Source organism: Ovis aries, chromosome 12 (genome assembly GCF_016772045.2).
Source record: "Ovis aries strain OAR_USU_Benz2616 breed Rambouillet chromosome 12, ARS-UI_Ramb_v3.0, whole genome shotgun sequence".
Classification (NCBI taxonomy): Eukaryota; Metazoa; Chordata; class Mammalia; order Artiodactyla; family Bovidae; genus Ovis; species Ovis aries.
Genome location: NC_056065.1, coordinates 80077515 through 80102948, shown reverse-complemented (window position 1 = coordinate 80102948; position 25434 = coordinate 80077515). Strand labels below are relative to the sequence as shown.

The window sequence follows — 25434 nt, the reverse complement described above, 5'->3', positions numbered from 1 at the left end:
CCACCCCTCCCCACCTGGTGGTGCTCGCAAGCCTACCCCTCTCCGGCTGGAGTCACGTGCTGTTTCTTTTGAGTTCGAAATGCTAGGGATTGAAAATCTTCCTCTTGAGGCACTTCCATTCCTCTTGTTGGTTCCTGCCTGGTCCATCCACTCAGGAGGCGGGAGCCAGTCTAGAGGCTGGGCCCCGCCCCAGGCTGAACTGAATGTGCCGCAGGGAAGTCTCAAGTGTTCACCTGGCAGCCTCTGAAGTTCCCGTCATTGTCAGCCAGTAATCCAAGCTGTGCAGAGCTTGGGGAAATGTGCCTGCTGGGTGAGGGGCCCTGAGTCCCCCTCCTTCCTGCATGCCCCTAAATCTCTTGGGGTCCTTGTCCTCTCACCTACTACATCAGGTTTCAGACCCAAGGCGAAGAGCTGGACAAGGCAGGTAGCTTGTCCAGGCAGGTACCTGCAGGTGGCAGGTAGCGGACCCTACCCCACTCCTGTGGAGAACCTACTGTGTGCGTAGCACCCACGTCAGCTCTCTAATCCCCCCGACAGCCTGGGGAGTGGGTACCACTACCTCCGCTCTTCGTAGAGCACCCAGCTCAGCGGGGTGGTGAAATGCCTCACTCCAGGTCAGAAGGAATGGGGTGGGGGTCGCCGCCAGCACCTGTCCTTGGCCGTGCGGACTGGACCTGTGGTACCACTCGGCAGCCCTTCCTTCGGGACTCAGGAGACTCATGGTCTTGCGGTCCGGGGAAGCCTGCTGCCCGGGTCGGGCTTCAGGCAGAAAGCACCCTGCTTGCCACCGTCTTCCCAGGGCGCTGCCCCGCCTCCAGCCCCAGGGACCGCTGTGCTCTACTTGCAGCTTCCCCCTCTGCACTTGCGGCGGGAGGCGCACCCACACGACTCTCCTCGCGCACGTCTGTGGGCTGGCAGAGTGGGGCGCCTGGGATCCAGACGTGACGGCCGCCACGGGCTGCCGGCCAGACCGCGGAGGGGTGCGTCTGAGGCGTGTGTGCGTGTAGGAGGCGCTCCGTGGTCATGGAAAGAACAGCCCTGCAGTCTCACGTGGGGGAAGTGCCTGGTTTTGAGCCCACCTCGATGGGATGCTGTGTGCATCTGGGTGGGTGTGCCTGCCCCTCCCCTAAGTGCGCACCGGGTGCCGAGTGGACTCCTCACAGAGACAGCAGTCTGTCTGTGGTTGCCTATGAGAAACTCCGCCCCGGTGCATGCTGGGAGGATGCTGTGGTCTCCTATGAGAAACTCCGCCCCGGTGCATGCTGGGAGGATGCCGTGGTCTCCTATGAGAAACTCCACCCCGGTGCTTGCTGGGAGGATGCTGTGGTCTCCTATGAGAAACTCCGCCCCGGTGCTTGCTGGGAGGATGCTATGATCTGTTATGAGAAACTCCGCCCTGGTGCTTGCTGGGAGGATGCTGTGATCTGATATGAGACACTCCACCCCGGTGCATGCTGGGAGGATGCTGTGGTTTCCTATGAGAAACTCCGCCCCGGTGCATGCTGGGAGGGTGCCGTGGTCTCCTATAAGAAACTCCACCCCGGTGCATGCTGGGAGGATGCTGTGGTTTCCTGTGAGAAACTCCGCCCTGGTGCTTGCTGGGAGGATGCTGTGATCTGATATGAGAAACTCCATCCCGGTGCATGCTGGGAGGATGCTGTGGTTTCCTATGAGAAACTCCGCCCCGGTGCTTGCTGGGAGGATGCTGTGGTCTCCTATGAGAAACTCCACCCCAGTGCATGCTGGGAGGATGCCGTGGTCTCCTATGAGAAACTCCACCCCGGTGCATGCTGGGAGGATGCTGTTTGTGGCGACTGTGTGTTACCGTGGTGATGGCTGGTTGGAGGGAGACTGTTGCCATCTTCTGAGCCTGGGAAGCACACACATCCAGACGCCAGCCGACAAAACCTATCATCGTTGTCAGAGTCATGTGGGTCCCGGACTAACACCCCACCCCAGTAAGCCTCGCGAAGACGGTGGAAAAGCGGGGGGAGAGGGATGACGGCTGTTATCGGTTGGGGGCCAGAGAAGGGTAGGGGTGTGGGAGGAATCCTTTTACAGATGCAGCTTATCCGTAATTTAGAGCTAAGAATGTGAAGAGTACCGACGCAGCCAGACCTCCCCCGAGCTGGGCCTTTGGGGAGCAGGGTGGTGTGCCCCACCGTGGCCACCAGGGGGCGCTGCTGGGGCGTGGAGGCACTGGTGGGGCGGCGCTTCGACCGCCCGCGCTCTGCTCAGCGCCAGCTCTGCCCCCGCCTGCCCCCCATGCCCACCTGCTCCTGGGGTGGCACCCTGGCGCCACATATCCCTCCTTATTACATTTCTGCACCTCCAGCCAGTCGCCCCACCCACCCCCAAGAGCCACGGACCCGGCTGGACTGCTCACGTCCAAGGACTTCTGTGGCTCTGATCTGGATACCTTGGGGTAGCTCTGCCCCACTCTGCTGGCACACTATGAGGAGGATGCTGTGTGAGTTAAACATTTTTCCCTGTTTTTTTAACAAAAGACGTCTTCCTAACGGGACACACAGCAACCCATTGTTGTTTCTGTCTGCTTATTGTGGTCGAGTCTGTCCACTCTTGTGATGGCCCCTGAGTACCTGCTGTGTGCTGCCGCTGGTGGCACCAAGATGCTCTGTGAGGTGCAGGGCCCCGTCTCTGGGGCTCAGGGTCTCCTCCGTGAAATGGGGCAGCTGCACTGAGCTCCCCGACGTGCCGTGCGCCTCCACTCACTGAGGCCTGCAGGGGGTTGGCACACACGGTCTCCAGGTTGCCCTAGGTCCCCTCGTCTCTGGACCACTCACCCCTCAGGGCTGTGCGTGCCTTTTCCCTTGTCTCTGCCAAATCCATGGAAAGCATCTCGCTGGCCCAGAAACCCGTGTCTCAGCAGCATATTCTTGGTCCTCATATAGGCGTCTTAGGGCCAAGCTTTAAATATACGTGTACACCTTCTGACCCTGCCTGTTCTCCATGCCAAACTACCACAACAACCACAAAGCTGCGCCAGGTGGCCCTTGCCAGGATAAGCAGTCACAGCCAGCAGAGGAGTGATGTGAGAAGGCCCGCCTCATCCCTGCGCGCTGCCAGCCTTCCTCCGCCCCGGAGGAGGGGAGGAGAGGAGAGGACTGGGCTGGCCTGGGTGTGGAGCTGCTTCTCAGGAAAGGTGCCCCTGAGGCTCTGGGAGGGCCGTGCACCTGGCTCCCTGCCCCCCTCCCCTGCCCCTGCCTCGCTGACAAGGCAGGCCAAGCAGCCGCCAGCCCAACTTAGTCTTGGGAAAAATGCCTCCTGAATTCAGAGATGTCCCCTGTGGCAGCTTTTAGAGCCGCGCACTCCTGCTGGGTCTGGGTGGGTGGGGGACTCATGGGCTCTAGGGTGAGACCCCAGGGGTCTGGTTGGGGCAGTTGCCTGGGGGTCAGAGCTGTTGAGTTTTCTCCATTGCTTTGCCATCATCTCTGTGGGCCCCTGACTCTCCCAGGTCACCTTTCAGGGGGCACTGAGGGATCTGCCTACATTCAGTGACTGGGCCAAGGTCCAGGAGAAGCCGTGGGTCGGGCAGACTGTGTCTGCTTCACAGGGGCTTCCTGGATGGAGTGCGTGGTGAAGGGGACATTCTGGAGTGTCTTCACACTCGGTACCCTCAGTTTTGCGGATGCTTTTCCCCTGGGAAGGCAATGGGTTCTGTTTCTGTTCGCTGTGGTCTCCTCTTCTCTGTCTGCGGTGACGTCCTGCCTGCAAACCACGGCTGGTTCCACAGCCCTGATCTTTCAGGAGTCTGCACTGGGGCTGCGCCCACACACGCTCGCCCGGACATGCACCTCTGGCCTGGGGTCTGCATGCCCAGCCTTCCCGCGGCTGCTCACCGCCCCTCCCCACCAGCATCTCCGGGTCCTTGCACAAACTGCCCTGCCCAACGACGGACCCTGCAGGCGCTCCCAGCGAGGGCCTGATGCCGGCTCCCACCAGCTCCCAGCGCCGACCCCCAGCACCACTCCCTGTCTCTGGGCTCAGCGACATCACAGCACCCTTGCAGTGTTTCTGCCCTGGAGACTGGCCAACACCACATATCCAGGCACCCCTGCCTCCGAGAGCCAGGGTGAAACAGCAGTCCATGCACCATGGCAGGCTGGGTATCGGGCAGATGTTCCGGCTAACCCCAACCACGGGGGCCTGGTCTGGAACCTCTACTAGGAGAAGCAGGGCTCCCCAAAGTGATGCAGGCCAGGGTGGTCCCGTGGGTGTCTGGGAGGACACTGAAGGCTGGTGCCCCTGTGCCCCTGTCCCTTCCAGGGCCGGGACCTCAGGGGCTCAAGGGTGTGTCCCAGGCCCTTAGGAAGGCCTGAGAGGCAGAGCCATGTCCCAGGACCCGTCCAGGGATGCAGCCTCCGGCCACCTCCGACCTACTCACCCAGCTCCTCTCCTCCCTCCAGACCCTGAGTCCCAGAGAAAGAGGACCGTGCAGAATGTCCTGGATCTGCGCCAGAACCTGGAGGAGACCATGTCCAGCCTGCGAGGGTCCCAGGTGACTCACAGGTAAGAGCCTGCTGCCCCTCCTGCCCTCTGTGGAGGGCGGGCCCCCACCTGGGCCGGGGCAGCGTGCACTGAGTCCACGGGGGAAGCGCGCCCATGCCTGGCGTCAGCTTCTGCTGGACACTTGGACTCCATCTCATCGGGCTGGAGCCTCGCTGGGTGGTTGGAAGGAGGAGTCAGCCTGCGGCTCAGGCCATGACTGCCCCTCCACGCCCTCCTGGGTGTCCACCTCCCCGTGTCTCAAGGGCTTGCTCACTCCCTTCCTCTCCCTGCTCTGAATCTTCCATGTGCCCTTCCTGACACGCAGCAGCCTTCTTGCCCCCTCAGCCGGCAAGCGGCCCAGCCTCTGCGCCGTGCAAACACCCTCCTCCTGCCCCTCACGAGCCCTTGCAGCCTCCACCATGCGGGGCGCCCCCCTCCTGCCGCGCCTCTCTCTGCCCTGGTGTCCTGGCCCCAGGCTCGGCATGACTCAGAATTTCCTGCACTGGCTCCTGGGGCTGCCCAGATGAGCTCATACTGTCAGCTCCAAGGGGGACAGAGGGCTGGGCTACACCCTGGGGGTAAGGGGCGAGCCGCCAGGATTGAGAAATCCTCGGGGTGTGGAGCAGGAAGGTAGAGAAGAGTTGGCTCCTTCCCACCTCCTGGGATTGGAAAATGGGAGCAAATGGGCAGTGGGGGGACTTCTCCTGACCCAAGTGTGTGGCCAAGTTATAGGCAAACCAAACTTACATGCCTCCAGCGACAGAGGACTCATCACTTCCCAGCCATCCCATCCTCGTGAGGGGGGTGGTGACTGTGAAGCGGAGCTGACTCTGGCCTCAGCGGCTTCCAGATCCCTTGCTGAGATCCCCTTGTCCCTCCTTCCCCCTTGTCCCTCCTTCCCACGCTCCTCCCCAGCCCCCCCTCATCCCCTGCCTGCTCCCAGACATCTGAAATATTTCCCGTGATAAGCAGAGCCTGCTGTCTCTGTGACTGCCTCTGCTCGAGCCAGCAGGATTCCAACTGCTGAAGGGATGTGATGAGGAGGGCTGAGGAGAAAGTGGATGTGGTCTCTGGGAGGCTATGGGACCCTGTACATCCGTCTCCAGCCCTCCCAGCCCTAAGCAGGAACCCACGTGGGACAGGGGTCTGGCTCGACTCCGCTCACTGCTTTGAGTACCCAGTGGATTAAGTCTTGGATGCCCTCCTTCCCCAGCCAGGGAAGTTGCTGGAACAGCTCAGCCCCACCTTGCCTGCCAGCCCCATGCCAAAGAAGGCCCATGTGCTCTGCTCCTGTGGGGTCACACCCCAGGTGGCTCACCCGCAGGGCAAGGGCAGCAGCCCCCGGCTCCTGTCCCCACCTCTGATCCCCACATGAAGACAGCTTGACCCCATGCAGGCCCTGCTGCTTTCTGCAGGGGAACAGGAAGGCCTCGTGTGTGAAGTTGACCGGTTCGTGGGCAGCGCCTGGGCCTCTGGCTTGTCTCCCTCTACGGGAGAGGAACCAGGAGCCCTGGAGCGGCCTTTCTGTTTGCTGTGGGCCCAGAGCCGCTTCCTCCCTGGGCCTTTGGTTTGCATCATTCCTGGTGCACACTTCAGTAGCCAAAACAACGACCCCCTCAGCTTTGATGGCTCTCGTACTAAATGCTTCACATTTATCAGCCCTCCCTTGGCCCTGGGAGCGGACAGGACATGCACACAGGGCCCGGGTTAGAGGAGGAGCAGCGAGAGGCTGGGAGAAGGGGCCACGTGCCAGGCTTGCCCAGGCTGATCAGGGTGCTTCTGCGTCCAGCGAGCCAGGGGCGCAGCTCCCAGGACAGACACGGGCTGTGTCCTGGAGGAGCTCACGGCCCAGTGAGCACGCCCAGCAAGGCGCTTTCCACCCTGGGGTCACAGGCTGCCTGTAGTTCAGCTTAGTTCCTTTTTGGAAACCTTTCCTCCCGTGCCACTTCCCCTGTTCTCCAGCTCGATTCCCCCGCAAGGAGCGAGTCTGAGTCAGGGGGCTGGGGCTGCAGAGGAAGTGAGGCTGCTCCCCTCAGCCCGCTCCGGCCCATCACGCCGTCCACCCCACACACGTCCTCCCCAGAGAGGAGCAAGACTGGAAGGTGGGATCTGGGACTGGAAATCAGGGACCCAGGTTTGAGCTAGAATTTCGGCCACCGACTCAGCGGTGTCTGGAGGTGTGTTTGGGATAAAGATGAGCGGTGAGGTCAGGGCTGCCCCCTCACCGCACTGCCTGGAGAACAGAACCGGGGGCACAGCTGCTCTTGGTGCCAAGTTTGCCCTGAAAACAGGCTTCCCTAGAGCGCCGTCCCCACCGGGACTGCCACGCCCTCTTCCTTCTCTCCTCTCCCCTCGTCAGGGCAGCTTGTTTCTACTGAGTCCGTACCGCGTGAGGCCCAGTCCCGTGTCGGGCAGAGAATCCTCCCGAGCAGCAGAAGTGAGGCCGGCCACCTCCCAGGACCATGGGCGCCCCCTTCAGGGCGCTTCCGTGCTCCCCAAGCTCCGAGTCACTAGAGAGAGAGAGTGCTCGAGGCATGACAGGGCCGGCAGGAGGGCCCAAGGGGGAGATGCTGGTCAGCAGCCAGGCCGGGGAGCCTGCTCACTGGCCGCCCTGCCGTCTCCGTCCCTGCGCACCCACAGGGCTCCTACAGGGCCCACCACCCGGCTCACCCTGAGCTCATAACAGGGAAGAGGTGCTGGACACTCTGAGCAAAGTGGGTGACCGAGGCCTTCTCCTCCCGGGCGGCCCCTCCCACCCTGCGCCCAGGTTTACTGAGCATCTTCTGTACACCAGGCACTTGCATGTGGTCCTTTGAATCTATATATGATGACGCAGCTGTTACAGCTTCATCTCCATTTGACAGACGAGGAGATGGAGACTCGGGAAAGTTGATGAGGAATCTGACTCGCTGTCTAATAAGTAGAGGAGGCAAACAGGGGTCATATGACAAAATCTGTGCCCTCAGCAGTGGGTGGGATCCCTTCCCTTCTGCCCACTGGCCTCTTCCTTTGACACCTGCGCTGACGTGCAGCAGGGCCTACACCCTGAGAGGCCACCTGGAGGCCCCGGGGAGCTGGGGCAGGAGGGTGGAGAGAGGCACCGCAGGGTGCCTGAGGACGGCGCTCAGGGCTCTTCGCAGGGCCAGAGGCTAACCAGTGCCTTTCTGCCTGCCCAGCTCCCTGGAGATGACTTGCTACGACAGTGATGACGCCAACCCCCGCAGCGTGTCCAGCCTGTCCAACCGCTCGTCGCCCCTTTCCTGGCGCTACGGCCAGTCCAGCCCACGGCTGCAGGCCGGGGACGCGCCGTCGGTGGGCGGCAGCTGCCGCTCGGAGGGGCCGCCCGCCTGGTACATGCACGGGGAGCGCGCGCACTACGCGCACACCATGCCCATGCGCTCCCCGAGCAAGCTCGGCCACATCTCGCGCCTGGAGCTGGTGGAGTCCCTGGACTCGGAAGACGTGGACCTCAAGTCCGGCTACATGAGCGACAGCGACCTCATGGGCAAGACCATGACGGAGGACGAGGACATCACCACTGGGTAGGGTTGGCCTGCGGGCCGCCGGGAGGCCGGCAGTGCGCCGATCGGGCGTGGGAAGGACCGGCGGACCCCGGGGCGGGGGTGCGGGGGACGGCTCACGGGGACCGCGGAGGAGCGAATAGCCCAGAGAGGCCGAGGGGACCGCGGACAGCCCGGCGCGTGGACCCCCGTAGGGCGGATGAACCTCGGCGCGAGGCGGGGACTGCGCCGTGACCAGGGGCGAGGACCGCGTGCGGTCCCGGGCACCCGAGGGGGCGACGACGGGGCTGGCGTCTGGGGGAGCTGATTGGTCAGCGAGGGCGCCGCGTCACTCGTCCCCGCAGCTGTCACTCTGCGCCTCGCCCCGCCCTCCTGGTCTCCGCCCCTGCCGGCCAGTGGCTCCGGCTGCGTGTGGGCCTGGAGAGTCGGGGTGACAGCGACCCGTCCCCCGAAAGGCCGCTGGCAGAGAGGCCAGCGCGTTTGTTGGCAGCCCTGGCCCGGGGCGCAGCGCTAGCTCCGCTCCCTCCGCCGGGCCCGGCCCTGGCGCCCTCTCTCCCCTGGTTTCTCCTGCAAACCTCTGCACGCGATGCAGCTTATATCCGACCCAGCCTGTCGAGCCCTTCTTTCCCGCCTTCTTCCTCTTGTCTTTTTCTGCCCCGGAAAAGCGGTGTGGGTTTGTGGGGCAACTTGGACAGAGGCGCGGGGGAGCAGTCTGGAACGCAAGGGGAGAGGGCAGGAGGAGAGGGGTGCTGGGGTCTCGGTGTTCAAGCCGGGGGCGCCCAGAGCCCGGACGCGCCTGGAGGCTCTCAGGCACCCCCCCTACACCCTGTATCTGGCACCCTGTCTGCGCACCTGCCACCCCCTCCCCCGCCTGGCTCCACCCCCACTCCCCCCTCACACAGGAGGCCGCAGAGCCCCTCCCGGACCCCTCGGGCCCACCTCGCCCCAGTAAACAGCTTGAATTGGAGGAGAGTGGGAGTAGATGAGGTCCAGGCCGTCCACTGCTCCCCGCCCCAGGGCTGTACTGGGAGGGCCTAGCAGGGCCAGTCCGGCTGACAGGCTGCTCTGGAACAAAACAGCTGACTCACCAACGGGGCTGTTTACTCTCTGTAAGTCCCAGGGGCCAGCCGACCTCACGCTCGGATCGGCCAGCCCGGGGCTGTGACCGGAGACGGCTGTCCAGCTCCTCCTGGGCACGGAGGGTGTGCTGGGCCACCAGGAGCCTGGTCCCTGTCCCAGGAAGCCCTCCTCCTTCTCTGAGAAAGTGTCCAGTCCTGCCCCCTGACCCAGCTGGACAGGTCAAAAGCACAAGCCTTGGGGCTGAGGGCTCTGAAGGCCCTGCTGTGTGGGAAGGACCAGGGTCTCACCTGCAGGGCCCCCCACACCAGACAGAGGCGGAAGAGCCGGCCCCCCAGGCACACAGGAGCCATGCAGAGCACTCCCCAGCCAGGCCCCTGCCCTGGGAGAGAGCCCAGTCTGAGGCTGGCGGGGGCGCCTCCGGCAGCTGACAGGCTGTGTGAACCTGGACAAGTCCCCTAGCCTCTCTAGGCTTCAGTTCGTCTCTCTGCTCAGTGCAGGTGACTGTAGAACGGGTGACGACGAAGGCTAAGTGCTTTCATCACAAGGGTGTTTGGAATAGCTCCTGGCTCTTCATAAATGCTCAGTACTCGTTGAATGAAGTGAAGTGAAGTCGCTCAGTTGTGTCCGACTCTGCAACCCCATAGACTGTAGCCTACCAGGCTCCTTGGTCCATGGGATTTTCCAGGCAAGAGTACTGGAGTGGGCTGCCATTTCCTTCTCCAGGGGATCTTCCCGACCCAGGGATGGAACCCAGATCTCCTGCATTGTAGGCAGACGCTTCACTGTCTGAGCCACCAGGGAAGCCCCAATATACATTAGCTCATTTTTATTGCCATTATTCCTATTATTGTTACTGTTATCCCTATCATTGTTAAAATGCCCTCTCCGAAGGTCGGTAGGGACTCCTGCCCTCTGCAGGACCCAGACTTGCCCCCCGGGGACTAGGCGGTCCCGCAGAGCCCCGCCGGGGTTGGCAGCAAGGACAGACATGTCAGCAGCCAGCCATTCCTGGGGACACAGATGGGGGGTGGGGGGCCGGGAAGACGCCCTTACCCACCCTCGAGCACCCTGTCTTTGTCCTGTGCCCCTGGATGGCGTGTGTGCCCGGAATCCATGCACGGGACCGTCCCTCCCTGGGTTCACTCTCCCCACAGTCCAGTGACGCCTGCGGTTCCCAGGGGTGCAGAGTGTCCAGGGCGATACCCGCCGGGCAGACTCACTGTGCCCTGCAGTGGTGGAGCCAGGATAGCTTCACGTAGGCTGTCGCGGGAGCCTGCACTCGGCAGCTGCGCTCAAAGCCAGTCACCGGGAGCCTCAGTGTGCGCTGCCCCACCAGCACTGCGAGCACGGCGGGCCTCGGCGCCCTTGAGCAGTCCGAGTTGAAGGGAGTACGTTATGTTCCTCAGTAATTTTAATGTAAGCGGTTGCTCCTCAGTTATGTGTTTTCACAGTTAAGGGTTGTTTTTTTCTAGAAAGCTAGAAGTGAAGTGTCCTCGGTTCCAGCAAACCTGAGCCATGCTTGCCAGCCTCTCCCTGGCCCTCCCTCCCCCACTGCAGTTCCCATCCAGGTTTGGTAACTTACCAAGCGCCCTGCTCCTGAGGAAACTGCTTTTCCTACGCATAAAACAGGCAGAACTGTCCTCCGCACCCAGCAGTAACTCCTCATCTCCCCATCGGCCCCTGCCCACGGTCACTCAATTCCTGCCTCTCCGAAGCCCCAGCGCAGGGCCAGCGGGACAGGCGAGGCCACCCCCTCCCACCGGCCGATAGCTGCCACGAGCCATCCGGGTGAGGTGCGGACGGCAGGGATCCCCAGGCTTTCCCGGTGCTCGCAGTCACCTGCTGGGGGCCATCCACCTGGAGCTCTTGCCAAGTTCCCGTTCAGCCCTGAGTCACACCCCACCCCCACTCCATCCAAATGCCTGGTCCTTTCCTGGGTTGTGCATCCAGCCGAGCTCAGGGAAGGCAGATTCTTCAAACTGAAGCTCAGCAAACCAGGATGGTACACCACGGTGCACCTAAAGTCAAGCACTTAAACAATTGCGGTAAAATGTGTCTTTGTATTTGGCCAGCGGCTTAACCGTGCTTGAGAGTTCAGTGGCATCAGTTCCATTCGGGTCCATCACCAGTGTTCATCCCCGGGGCTTTTTTCACCTTCCCAAGCTGAAGCTCTGCACGTGTGAGACACGCACTCCCTCGCCCCCAGCCCTGCCCCTGCGCTCTGTCTCTATGAGCCTGACGCCTCCAGGAACCTCACAGCCGTGGGCTCACACAGAATTTGTCTCTTTCTGATTGGCTTATGTCACTCGGCAGTAAGTCCTCAAGGTTCATCCACAGCAGGCGTCACAACTGCCTTCCTTTTCAGGGCCAAGTAATGTTCCACTGTGTATGCGCACTGCATTAGCTTCTCCGTTTACCCGTCGCCGTGCATCTGGGCGGCTTCCGCTTTTGGCTCTCGTAAATAGCTTGCTACGGACAAGGGTGCACAAATATCTGCTTGAGAATCTGCTTTCAGTTCTGTGGGTCTGTTCGCAGCGGTGGTGTTGCTGGATAGTTGTACGTTTAATTTTTTGAGGAATTACCGTCCTGTTTCCCACAGCAGCTGCAGCACTTTCCCCCCACCAGCGATGGCGAGGGCCGTGGCGACCCCTCTTCCTCGCCCACAGTCACTGTTTTCTGTGTGTGTGTTCTTTGATAACAGTCACCCTGATGGGTGGGAAGCAGTGTCTCCCTGTGGCTCTAATCTCTGTTTCCCTAATGGCTAGAGGTGCTGAACGTCTTCCCTCGTGTTTCTCAGCCATTTACACGTCTTCTTCGGAGAAGTGCTCGTCCAGGCCCTCCGTCCATCTTCTCAGCTAGGCCGCTTGGTGGTTCTGGCTGAGTTGTAGGAGCCCTTCGTGTGTTCTGGACGTTGGTCTCTCATCAGACACGCGACGTGATTCGCACACGTTCCTCCCATCCTGCGGGCTGCCGCTTCCTTCTCCTGACGGTGTCCTTTAATGCGTGAAGTTTTCAGCTGCTGTTCCTCCTGTGGCCTGCATGTGGATGTCATAGCCAAGAGATTATTGCCAAACCCTTTCCCCAGTGTTTCCCTCCAAGGGTTTCATCACCACTGGGGCTTTCAAAAAGTATAGACTCCGCGTCTCCCGCCCTGCCTGCCACAGCAGGTCCTCTGCTACCTCAGGAAGCCGTATTTTTCTGACACTTCTTGGTGATTTGGGGCTAGTCCATCTTCCCTTTAAGAAATCTTCTGCATAGTAACCTCAACAGCTTCTCTCAGCCTTGATTTGCGTGGGCACAGTGACGGGGGGCTTGTGTGTGCGTCTCAGTTACTTCAGTCGTGTCCGACTCTTTGTGACCCCATGGACTGTAGCCCACCAGGCCCCTCTGTCCATGGGCCTCTCCAGGCAAGAATACTGGAGTGGGTTGCCGTGACCTCCTCCAGGCATCTTCCCCACTGACGGAGCGAACTCGCATCTTCTGAGTTGGCAGGCAGGCTCTTTACCACCAGGAAGCCTGATGGGGCTTATTCACCTGCAGATAGAGTAAGATGACGGAACGCGCCCGAGTGCCCCCTGCATCCCCTTCACTTCCGCCCAGCGACTCGGATGTTGTCATCTGAGAGGGAAAGGCCAAGTGGAAGCTCCATCTGGACGTTTGGTGCTGTTCTCAGTGCCAGCTCAGAGCCTCTTCTCCAGACACAGACGAGCTCATTTGTTTCAGTTCTTCCCGCAATGGCCCAGAGTCCCAGCTCCCTGCCGTTCTCACCGCCCTGCGCAAGCAGGTCGCCAACAGCCCTCTAACACCGGGCGCCTGGACTCGCCTGCCTGCCGCGGTCCTGCTGGGATGATGCCCAGAACACAGCGCCCTGGACAGCGCCGGCCTGGCCCTGTCCTCGGTGACGGTGCGGTGCATTTCTGCCCCTGAGAAGAGAAAAGGAATTTCTTTTTCTGAAAATAGGAAGGTCTAGGGTTTCATCTAAGGAAGGAGACGCTCCACAGCCATCTGTGGCCCCCAGGGTTGGAGCTGGAAAGGGGGCGGCGCCCCCTGTGGAGGGGAAAGCAGCCTCCAGGTACAGGGGCTGCGTGTGTGTGTGTGTGTGCGTGTTTGTGTATGGGCTGTGTGTGTGTGTGTTGTGTATGGGCTGTGTGTGTGTGCATGTGTGTGCGTGTGTGTGTGCACGTGTTGTGTATGGGCTGTGTGTGTGTGTGTTGTGTATGGGCTGTGTGTGGGCTGTGTGTGTGTGCATGTGTGTGCTTGTTGTGTATGGGCTGTGTGTGTGTGTGCATGCTGTGTATGGGCTGTGTGTGTGTGCATGTGTGTGCGTGTGTGTGCGTGTTGTGTATGGGCTGTGTGTGTGTGCATGTGTGTGCGTGTGTGTGCACGTGTTGTGTATGGGCTGTGTGTGTGTGTTGTGTATGGGCTGTGTGTGTGTGCATGTGTGTGCGTGTGTGTGTGCACGTGTTGTGTATGGGCTGTGTGTGTGTGTGTTGTGTATGGGCTGTGTGTGGGCTGTGTGTGTGTGCATGTGTGTGCTTGTTGTGTATGGGCTGTGTGTGTGTGTGCATGCTGTGTATGGGCTGTGTGTGTGTGCATGTGTGTGCGTGTGTGTGCGTGTTGTGTATGGGCTGTGTGTGTGTGCATGTGTGTGCGTGTGTGTGCACGTGTTGTGTATGGGCTGTGTGTGTGTGCACGTGTTGTGTATGGGCTGTGTGTGTGTGTGCGTGTTGTGTATGGGCTGTGTGTGTGTGTGTTGTGTATGGGCTGTGTGTGTGTGTGCGTGTTGTGTGTGGGCTGTGTGTGCGTGTGTGCATGTGCGTGTTGTGTATGGGCTGTGTGTGCGTGTGTGCATGCGTGTGTGTCTGCATGCGTGTGTGTGTTGTGTATGGGCTGTGTGCGTGTGTGTGCATGTGTGTGTGGGCTGTGTGCGTGTGTGCGTGTGCGTGTTGTGTATGGGCTGTGTGTGCATGTGTGTGCATGTGTGTGTGTTGTGTATGGGCTGTGTGTGTGCGTGTGTGTGCACGTGTTGTGTATGGGCTGTGTGTGCGTGTGTGCATGTGCGTGTTGTGTATGGGCTGTGTGTGCGTGTGTGCATGCGTGTGTGTGCATGCGTGTGTGTGTGTTGTGTATGGGCTGTGTGCGTGTGTGTGTGTGCGCGTGTGTTGTGTGTGGGCTTTGTGTGCGTGTGTGCATGTGCGTGTTGTGTATGGGCTGTGTGTGCGTGTGTGCATGCGTGTGTGTGTGCATGCGTGTGTGTGTGTTGTGTATGGGCTGTGTGCGTGTGTGTGCATGTGTGTGTGGGCTGTGTGCGTGTGTGCGTGTGCGTGTGCGTGTTGTGTGTGGGCTGTGTGTGCGTGTGTGCATGCGCGTGTTGTGTATGGGCTGTGTGTGCGTGTGCGTGTGTGTGCAGGTGTGTATGGTGCATCTGTGTGCAAACATGTATATGGGCCATGTGTACGTGTGTGTGTGTGCACAGGCCGTGTGTGCCCTCCTGCCATGGACATGGACGTGCCTCTCGCTATCTCCATGTCCGTCTGTGTGAACGCTGGTCTTGGGGGGCAGACGGGAGACCCAGCTGATCAACAGCAGCGCTGCCTCTCACACCCTCTCAGGAGCCCTTCGCGTACTGTAGAGTGTGGTCTCAGCAGCCCTGCAAGACCACCCTCCAGAGACCCAGGCCGCAGAGCCTTATACGGAGCCTTGCAGTGTGCCAGGGACAGCGTGTCTCTGGGGCCAGGTGGTCCCCGCCCTGGGTGGCGTCTTCACACCCCCAGCTCATCCTCTTGAGCGGTGCTCAGAGCTTAGTGCCTTCGTGTTCTTGGCACTAAACTGCCTGACTTTGAAAAATGTCACATAACATAAACCATGGGCCCTGGCCTCCTCCAGGCTGGCTCTTGGCTTCCAGACGCAGGTGCCCAAGCCTTAAAGAAACCTTCTGCCTTGCTGAGCAGCCTGGGCCTCAGTGGCCCCCTCCCAGGAAGGGGCATCACTTGCTGGGCTCCAGATCCCAAGACACCCTGCCCAGTGACCACATCCTCCTGCAGGCACCGCATCTGCTGGGTTTGTTGGGAAGGAGGCGGACCTGCCGTGTGACCGGCCAGGAGCAGGCTCGTCCTGCTTGGCCTGCCTCCTGTTTCTCGGCAGGCATCCCGCCCGTGGACCAGGGCCCCCATCCCGTCCTGTGCCTGTGGAACCCAGGATTGGGGCAGAGGCTGAGGCTGTCCCGGGGAGGACCCAGCATTCAGGTTTATGAGGGAAGCCAGTTCTGCCCTTGCAGGGCATCACACCTGGAAGGGAGGGGCTGCCTGCTGTGTCCCCAGCAGGAGAAAAATGAGATGTGGACGGGGCTATGTCTCTTCGAGGTGACACCTGGCGAGACAGTGTCACCTGCAGACTTGTGCACGAGGCCTCGGCTGGCAGCCTCTGGGTGCAGGGAAAGGGGCCTCTGGGCCTCTGGACTCCGTCCTGAGCCCCTGCTAGCTTGCTCTGCGGCCCCGAGCAAGCCGCCAGCCCCTCTGAGTCTCAGCTCGTTCATGTGTAAGAGGGTCATCATTTGTGTCTTGGGAGGGTCAGGTGGAAAAGAGAAAAGTGTTCTTTAAAAAGTGTAAAGAACTGTTGCTTTGAAATACGTTTATTCTAGTCCCAGCGTACTGTTCTGTCCATCCGACTGGTCATCTCTGTCTTTATGAGGAGCTGTTAGTGTATCTGGCTAAGCTTTCTTAAACCTACCGCCTGAGTTCGAGTTTGGGCTCAGACTGTTCGGGGTAGCCTTGTTTTGCTTTTTGACAGCGTCTTGACGTGCTTTTCGTCCTGTGGCGTGCAGTTAGATAAGCCGGCCTTTGTGAGCAGGCTTGCCAGCACGGGCCAGCTCAGGCCCGTGGCAGCTGGTGGAGTTGCCGAGCAGTGTGGAGCCGGCTCAGGGCTGGACAGGGCTCAGCTCTTGTCTTGAGCTGGGGGCGCGCTCTCCGTCTGTCTGAGTTCCCTTGGCTGGAAAAGGCAGCAGTGGTCACGCCTGGTCTGTAAGGCTCATGCGAGGACTGAGCTCGAGAGTACGCTTACTTCGTGTATAGTGAGTGTTCGATGATAGCCGCTTGGTGACTGACAGTAGCAAGCTGGTGACTGTCAGCAGTCACAGGCACCTTCTGAAATACAGGACAGTTCTTGGAAAAGCGTGTGCTGACCTTCACGCTTGAACATGATGTTTCTGAGCCTCAGAGGGAACGTGACTAACTGAGTGGGCGGGACGGCTGCGTCCTGAGTGCTGCTGCCTGTGCAGGCAGTGCCCACGTGTGGCCTGGAAACCCTGGCCACGGGTCCAGCACCGAGCTGACTGCGCCGAGCACCATGCGTGGCCATGGCCCCTTGCCGCCACGACAGGGCTGCCCGTGCCTTGGGCGCGCATGTGTGTGCATGAAGCGTGCTCTGGATGAGGTCCCCAGGGACAGAACTTGAGGCGAGGTTTGAGTGCGAGTAGCTTATTTCGGAGACAGTTCCAGAAGCCCTGACGCGGGTGGGGAAGTGCGTTGGGGAGGAAAGGAAGCCCGTGCAGGGCTCGTCCTGTGGGGGTCGCCTCGGTGGTGGCTGGACCCGGGGGTCCTGGGGGAGCGCGTGTCCACCCAGAGGGCCAGGAGGCGGGGCATCCCGGTGCTTCCTGCTGCTCCACGAAGGCCGAGTGTCACGGGTGCCTGCAGGGGGCTCTGTCTGCGTTCCGGGAGCAGCCACTGCAGGGAGGGCGTCGGGGCAGCTCAGGCAGCATCAGTGATGAGGAGGGAAGACGGGAAGAGCGGAGGCTGTGGAGTCAGATCTCTCAGTCTGCTTGGAAGGAGGGGTGGCTTTAGAGAGCTGCTGGCTTTCAAAACACCCATAATTCCTGAAAGAGGACAGTGAAAGCACTGCTGAGTCTGTGTGGGGTTCATCGGGGTCACCAGGTCTGTGCAGACCCAACAGGGTCACTGGAAGGCTGGAGTGAGCCAGGTACTCCAGAGGGGCAGCTGGATGTGCGCTGGTTGCCAGGGCAACGGATGGAGGCTGAGGAGGGCCCCTCAGTGTGTCCTGTGACCTACAGTTGAGCTGCTGGGCTTCCCCTGAGTTTGCGGACATACAAGCTCATTGACAGTCAAGATGGACAAAGGCTGCAGCAGCTGTTGAGAGGGGTGGGCTCATCCCCACCAGCCTGCCTGTCCGCCTGCCTCTCCTCTTTCATTCTCAGCCTCCAGCTTTCTCTGACACCTTCTGCTCTGGGATGAGCTTGCTGGGTTCGCGGAGTGCCTGGACAGTCCGTGCCGTCTGGTATTACAGAAGGGGCCCAAGTTAGAAGGAGGTTCAGACCCCATCTCTGAGGCTTTGGGAAGGCTGCCGTCCATTCTAGTGGGGATGGTCAAACAGGAATAGAGTTGCGGTGAGGGTGTTATGGAATATGTTGTAATAATGTGCTTGGTAAACAGCAGGCGCGCAGCAAATGTCATCTCCCTCCCTCCTCTTGGTCAGCCGCTTGAAAACAGAAGCCGTGCAGGTCTGAAGGCCATCTGCAGAGGGAGCTCTGCTTCCTGAGGGGGTGATGCCTGGTCACTCACTGTCGCTCCGGGCACACCTCGCACCTGCAGCCTCCCCAAATTCAGCCCGCCGCGCCATGATGCTGTTCGGCTCTGGGTCCTCCTGGAACTTGTGTGCACGGTTTTTGCTGAAGTGACTTGCGCTCTTCTATAATTCTTTCAACAGTTGCGTGCGTGTGCAGTTTACAGAACGCTCCCGTATTGAGCCTTAATGACTGTGAGTCAGGCGCTTCCTCCTGATTTTAGGCTCCCTGGTGGCTCAGACGGTAGAGAAAATCTGGCTGCAGAAGACCTGGGCTCGATCCCTGAGTCGGGAAGATCCCCTGAGGAAGGGAATGGCAGCCCACTCCAGTATTCCTGCCTGGAGAATCCCACGGACAGAGGGGCCGGGGGCGGCCAGAGTCCATGGGGTCGCAGAGTCAGACACGACTGAGTGACTGACGCGTTTCCCGGGACAAAAGAGGGGGAACTGGGGCTCGGCCTCGCCGGCTCGCCAGGAGCTCACGGCTTGAAAGTGGGGGTACCAGAGCAGAACCAGGCCTCTGACCCCCACACCCCGCTCCCCACCTCACGGTCCCCTGCCAGTTCCGGCTCACCCACCTCCGCCCTCTGCCCCTGGGGACCTCTCCCCTCCGTGCGCCGTGCTGGGGCCCTAAGCTTAGCAGTGGTGACCACAGGCCTCCCTGCTGCTGCAGTCAGCTCCCCGGGCGCCACAGTCGTGCCATCGGCTGGCCAAGGGGTCCCTGTGGGAGGCTTCCTCGATGCCCCTGAGCGACTGCTCCGTCTGCAAGGATGGGGTTGCACTCTGCAAACCACAGAGCGACCGCCGCGGGGAGCTCAGGGCAGAGGAGCGCCCACCCTGTGAGTCCAGCTCTGCTGACTGGGGATCAGAGGCCATGCTGTCCCAGGATGCTCGCGACAGGCCCCTCTGGTCTCTGGCCTATCAGATGTCTGGCCAGGCAGCAAAACACCATTCATGGTGGCTGAAGGAGGGCCAGCCAGCCAGGCCGGGCACTCGCCCGCCGAGCTGTGAGTGCGCTGCCCCCGGACGCTCTCCGCTGCACGTCAGAGACGGTGGACCAGCGCAGGCAGATGCATGAAGGTCTGGGTTTGAAAGACAGGCAGAACGAGCCAGGTCCAGAGACCGAAGGCGGGTGGCTGTGCAGCACGGACCGGCACCCGTGAACACACGGGACAGGATTCGGAGAGACGGGTGGACAGGCTGATGCTGGGACTGGTGCCTCTGTGACGGGCAGCCGGGGATGCAAGTGAGAGCCGTCCAGACGTGGTGTGCGGGGCTGGATACAAAGAGGCTGTGTGCGCACAGGCCCCACTGGCCGGGGAAGGGGACAGCACCCAGACAGGCCAGGGAGTCTCGGAGAGGTGCAGGGGACTGTCCAGCTCAGAGAGTAGGAGGGACCAGGGTCTCATAGCCTGCTGCCCTGCCCGCCTTGGCCGGCTCGCATGAAGAGGGTCTGCCGTGCGCCCTGCGCCACCTCCCCAGTGCGGCCTCTCCTCCAGAGGCGGGGTCGCGGCCCTGCCGGAGCTGCCGCCCTCCCCTCCTGATTGCTGCCCCGGCCCCGTCAAGCCCGTTTCTTGGCCCCTTTCTCACCTGCCATGTTTTCCATCTCTTAGCCTCCTCATCTGGCTTCTGGCTGAGCCCTTGTGTGTCTGATGACCAGGGGCCGTTCGGAAGTGACATCGTCTCCGTGGGTGCAGCCACGTGGACAGGCCCGGGTGTGGGACTTGTGGCAGCAGCGGCTTCCAGGACACGGGCTTTCTGCCGAGTGTCATTAGAAGAGGAGGGCCAGCCGCCCATCTCTGCCCCTCTGAGCCACTCGCGCCCACGGCCTCCCTGAGCCTGTGCTTAGCCTTGCCTGGAGGCTCCCATGTGAGGCCCCGCCCTTCCCAGCTCTGAGCAGGCAGCCCTGCAGTCTGGGCGGCTGCAGCTGTCCTGTCTCTTGTGTCTCCTCCGGTCCCTGTGGTTACTTTCCTGCTCTTGGGAGGCTGGCGACGGTGGAGATACCCTCCGGAGGCCTCCCGCCCCGATTTCTTCTGTTTGTCGCTACTGCCTGCATGACCCTGGATGATGACTTAAGCTTCACCATCCAAAAGGAAAGGGGTAACACAGCCCTCCTCAAGCTGCTTGCTCACACTGTCAGTGAGGCACTTGGGGGACCCAGCAGGGAGAAGTCATCATTCTTAGACTCGTGCACAAAGGAGAGATGGCAAGCAAGCCGGCAGGCGGCCCTGGGCGCCGCGGGGGAGACAGAGCAGGGCGAGGGGCAGGGTGATGAGCGCGGGCTGCTAGAAGGCGCGTCAGGGAAAACTGTCCAGAAGAGCATGTGCAAAGGCCCTGGGGCAAGAGTGAGCACGCGTTCAGGGACTGCAGGGAGGTCAGCGTGGCTGACGCAGATTAGACCGAACAGAATGCGATCAGAAACGAGGTTGGGGGAGCCAGGGGCCAGTGTGCAGCTGGGGGGCAGCCACAGGCAGGCTCCGGCAGAGGAGCCACCCGATCTGTCTTGTGTTGCAGAGGGTCTGAGGGGGGGACGGAAGCTGTGGGGGTCACTTGGCTGGAGCAGAGGCGGGGGAGGAGGCAGAGGTGGTGAGCAGGGCTGGGGGTGAAAGGAGACAGGCATTTCCAGCACCTTCTCGGCCTGGGTGAGGTTGGAGATGCAACTCAGAAACGGGGAGCCTGGGGCAGTGGGGGCTTCAGTCGCCCTGAAACCAGTGCTCTGTTCTCGGGGATCTCACACTGGTACACACACTCACACATTCACATGAGCACACACACGCACACGAGCACACACACGCACACACCTGCATGAGCACACACACATGTACACATACACACGCACACACATGAGCATACACATGCACACATACACTTACATGAGCACACGCACACGTGTGCACACAAGGCTCACACATGCACTCACATGAGCACACGCCGCGCACACGCACACATGTGAGCACACACACTCGAATGAACACACGCGCACACGAGCACACACTCACATGAGCACGCACACACGAGCACACACACGCACACATACACATACACTGACAGTCACATGCACACATACACACACGTGCACACTCACACACACACACTGTCACGTGCATGCATACACCCTCAAACACTCACACACACTCGCATCGTATCTGCCCCGGCAGCGGAGGGTCCGCAGGCCCTCATGGGGGCAGCTCCTGCCGGCTCCATCACCACCGCGCCGTCCTGCGCCCTTGGACCACAGACACGCTGATGCTTGGGAAGACGTGGAGCAGCCGCCCACTGTGTGTGCTCCGGCAGCATGCCGCCTCTCCCAGCTGCGGCTGGCGGGATGGCCGGCCTCCTTAGAGGCCGTGTAAACATTTGGGAGCAGCACACAGCTGGCTCGTTCGCTGCTGCGGGGACGTCTCGGCCTGGTCCAGGGTTGCCAACTCCAGGCCCGTCACGGCCACTCTTCATCCCCCCTTCCCTCCGAGCCCAGCGGCCTGGTCTGCAGGAGGGCCCTGAGCAGCTCACTTGCCCTTCTTGAGACCCCCGGCCCTGCCCGCGAGGACAAGGGCGGGCAGAGAAGCTGCCCCCGGGGTTGGCAGGCGGGTAGAGAACATCCCCCCAGGGGGCCTGGAGGGGGTTGGGGCCGCTGGGCGCCGGGCGGAGACCTCGCAAGGTTATGCAGGGCCCTGAGAGCCCAGGCCTTCCTCAGCTGAGACAGAAAGTCCACCGAGGACCCAGGAGCCTGGCGCGGGGACGCACGGGGCCCTGGCTCCCGAGGGCTCAGTGAGGAGGCGGCGACTGGGCCCTTTCCTCTGCGGCTGGTCTTTTTTCTGGAAAAGCACCTCCCTGTCAGCAGCTGTCTCGCCGCCACCCCGCCCCAGCCTGGGGCCCGGAAAGCAGAGCTTAGTCACACCTGTGGGCCCCCGTTCTCAAGGCAGGTGTGCCGCCGTCCCCCATGGTGGGTGAGGTCGGGGTGCCGGCGAGGAGACCATGACTCCTGTCTCCACAAAAGACCCCAGACAGCACTTGCGTCCCGTCACCCACAGTGCCCAAAGACCCAGTGACCGGCTGGCGGAAAGGAGCAGACGCTAATCTGCAGGCTCCTTGCTTAAGGAGCCGAGCCTGCAGGGAGCGGTCCTCAGTGGCCTCTGCCGTGGGAGGAGGGGTCAAGGTGGAGGAGGGTGGGCCCTCCTGCAGCCCACCTTCCTCCTTGAAGAGAGAGGGGGCTGTTCTGTTGGGTTCTGGCAGGAACCAGGCCCAAGGAGGAGGGGGTTACAGGTGCCCCAGCCCGGCGGGCCCCAACCATTTTGGCACCGGGGACCAGTTCTGAGGCAGACAGGCTTGTGCACAGACGGGTGGACAGGTGGGGGTGGTTTCAGGACGAGCCAACGCGGTCCGCTCACCGTGCGCTGTATTTCTGTCCCTCTTGGGCTAGCTCCACCTCAGGCCACCCGGCATTAGATCCCCGAGGCTGCAGACCCCTGCTCTAGCCCACAGTCCTCCTGAGGACGCGGGGCGCAGAGAGCGGCGACCCCTCCCCAGGCTGAGCGGCGGGCTGACTTGCTCTGTTTCTGTTCAGGCCCCTACGGCCGTGGGGGTGAAATGCAGGGGCTGCGGAGGGCCAGGGGAGGGGGGCGGCTGAGGTGCGAGGTGGGGCGAAGCCCAGGGCTCTGGGCTTGAGGGGCGTCACTGGGTCCTGGTGGGGAGTGACTGGGAACCTTCCCGCCCTCCAGGTAACCCCTGTGCCTTACCGTTCAGCTTCCTCTCCCTCCCTCCAGGCTCTGCCAGGAAGCATGGAGGAGAAAACCTCAGGGAGAATTCACAGCTAGGCCTGGTGGAAAACATCCCCTGCTGGTGGCATTCCATGCTGGCTGAGGCTCAAGAGGAGCTCTCTCGGTGCACTCCCCTAAGCTGTTCCCAGATGACCCAGGCTGGCCCAGCACGGAAGATACGTCCCCCTCACCCTCCATTTAGGGTGGGGGTGAAGATGAGGTGCCGGCTGGGGGTCTTCCCCCGGGGACACCAGCCTCCGAGTGAGGTGGGCGATGCTGCTGCAGAGCCCACCTCGCTGTGATTCCCCCCAGAGCCACTCAGCCTGCGACCTGCTGTGCCTTTCCTAAATCTCACCATCCAGACCCCCCAGAGAGAGTAAAGGGAATGAAAACCCACCCCCCGCATGCTAGGGGGCACTGAGGGCTTGGTACTGGGCTCCCTGCAGCCCCTCACTCCCCTTTGGACACAAAGCGTATCTGGAAAACTTGACCAGTGTCTGCACCCTCAGAAACGGCCCCCTCCCAGCAGGACTGTCCAAGGACCCAGGACAGAGTCCCCTGGCGAGGTCTCCCCCGCTAGAACAGTAGAGCGGCAGCCCCAGGTGAGAGGCCTGGGCGCTCAGGACTGGAGCCGGATGGCGATGCGATCCTCCTTGGGCCTCACAGCCCATCGGCACCTCCCTGGGGGCGGGAAGCGGGGAAGGGCTCCTCCACCTTGTGCGTGCTCAGCCAGTCCTGTCCCACTCTCTGCGACCCCATGGACTGTAGCCCGCCACACTCCTGTGTCCATGGGATTCTCCAGGAAGGAATACTAGAGTGGGCTTCCATGCCCTCCTCCGGCAGATCTTCCCAACGCGGGAATCTGACCCTGTCTCCTGCATTGCAGGCAGCGTCTTCACCACCTGAGCCGTCAGGGAAGCCCTAACACCGCACAGCCACAGGCCAGGCGGTGGGAGCCACAGGCCAGGCGGTGGGAGCCGCCGGAGCACTGGCCTGGGTCTCTGCACAGCCGCCACCTGCGCGGCTCAGGCCCGGAGAGGCAGCTGCTCGGGCTCCGTCACCTCAGCTCAGTCCTTTGGGCCTTAAGAAAGCACTGTTGCTCATGCTGTCTCTGCTGGTTTAAGAAACTGAGGATCTAACCTGCCCATTTCTAAGGCCCGGGCTTCCCTGTTTGCTCAGGTCACTTTGGGGTTGGGACAGACCTTACCTTCCACACTCAGTGCCTCTCAGAAGCAGGGGTTCGGGTGCAGCCCCTTCTCCTCTAGCAGCCCCTCCTTCCTCACCGCCGGGGTCAAGTTACCAGGAATTCCCTGCTACTGGACCCCACTTTTTTTCTTACCCTGCGTGAAAATCTTCACATCTTGCGATCCTTTTCTTCCTGATCTGTCAACTGAAAATGCTCCCTGGATGATGGCAGACGCTTGCACAGTGTGAGCTGTTCTTTCCCCCCACAGTCAGCCCCCATGCGCACGCCCCCCAACCTCGTGCTGGAGGAAGCGAGGGCTTCCGCTTCCTGAGCAGCCTCTGGTACTTGCACTCGGGTGCCAGTCACCCCCTCAGGATCCTCTGTGATGCCGCCAAAAAGTTTGGCTTTCTCTGCCTACCAGTGCTGAATTCAAAATACAGAGGCAGAGTCCGGAGAAAACAGGAAGCTGGCTTCACTCCTCAGCTGGGACACAGCAGGCTTATGCTTCAGGAAAGGGGCCCCTGCCTGAGGAGTCCGGGAGACTGTCCAGATGAGGGCTCCAGTCAGGGGTGGGTGATGAGGAGCAAACGTGTAAGGGTCTTGGACTTTTCCTCTTCATTGTTTTAAGAATACTCCTAGGCCAGCAACAGGTAGCCCGGTAGTTGGGTCCATTGTCTTTGGTGAGTTTTACTGTGGCCCCCTTTCTATAAGGCCAAAAAAAAAAAAAAGAAGAAGAAGAACTATAAGGGGTGGTCTGCAAAGAGAGTGCTGTAAACACGGGATGTGATTAGCACAGAGTTAAATATAACAGGTGCAGAATGGAGGTCAGGCAGAGCTTGAGGGCGATAGGTATGCTGTCTAGGCAATAAGAAACCTAGACAGTGTATTAAAAAGCAGAGACGTTACTTCGCCTACAAAGTTTCTCCTGTTAAAGTGCTGCACTCAATATGCCAGCAAATTTGGAAAACTTAGCAGTGGCCACAGGACTGGAAAAGGTCAGTTTTCATTCCAATCCCAGAGAAAGGCAATGCCAAAGAATGCTCAAACTACCGCACAATTGCACTCATCTCACATGCTAGTAAAGTAATGCTCAAAATTCTCCAAGCCAGGCTTCAACAATACGTGAACCATGAACTTCCTGATGTTCAAGCTGGTTTTAGAAAAGGCCGAGGAACCAGAGATCAAATTGCCAACATCCACTGGATCATGGAAAAAGCAAGAGAGTTCCAGAAAACATCTATTTCTGCTTTTTTGACTATGCCAAAGCCTTTTGACTGTGTGGATCACAACAAACTGTGGAAAATTCTGAAAGAGATGGAAATACCAGACCACCTGACCTGCCTCTTGAGAGACCTGTATGCAGGTCAGGAAGCAACAGTTAGAACTGGACATGGAACAACAGACTGGTTCCAAATAGGAAAAGGAGTACATCAAGGCTGTATATTGTCACCCTGCTTATTTAACTTCTATGCTGAGTACATCATGAGAAATGCTGAGCTGGAAGAAGCACAAGCTGGAATCAAGATTGCCGGGAGAAATATCAATCACCTCAGATATGCAGATGACACCACCGTTATGGCAGAAAGTGAAGAGGAACTAAAAGCCTCTTGATGAAAGCGAAAGAGGAGAGTGAAAAAGTTGACTTAAAGCTCAACATTCAGAAAACTAAGATCATGGCATCTGGTCCCATCACTTCATGGAAAACAGATGGGGAAACAGTGTCAGACTTTATGTTTCTGGGGTCCACGGTCACTGCAGATGGTAACTGCAGCCATGAAATTAAAAGACGCTTACTCCTTGGAAGGAA

General features: G+C 60.5%; 1 protein-coding gene across 7 annotated transcripts in view; it reads left to right on the top strand.

Moving 5' to 3' along the window:
- Window positions 1–25434, top strand: part of NAV1 (neuron navigator 1) — a 195517-nt gene that overhangs the window by 108870 nt on the left and 61213 nt on the right. For all 7 annotated transcript variants that reach the window (XM_042229499.2, XM_060396780.1, XM_060396784.1 and 4 more), the window contains 2 exons: window positions 4428–4530; window positions 7686–8051. In XM_042229499.2, the coding sequence (XP_042085433.1) occupies window positions 4428–4530; window positions 7686–8051 (469 nt within the window). The remainder of the gene's footprint in view (window positions 1–4427; window positions 4531–7685; window positions 8052–25434) is intronic.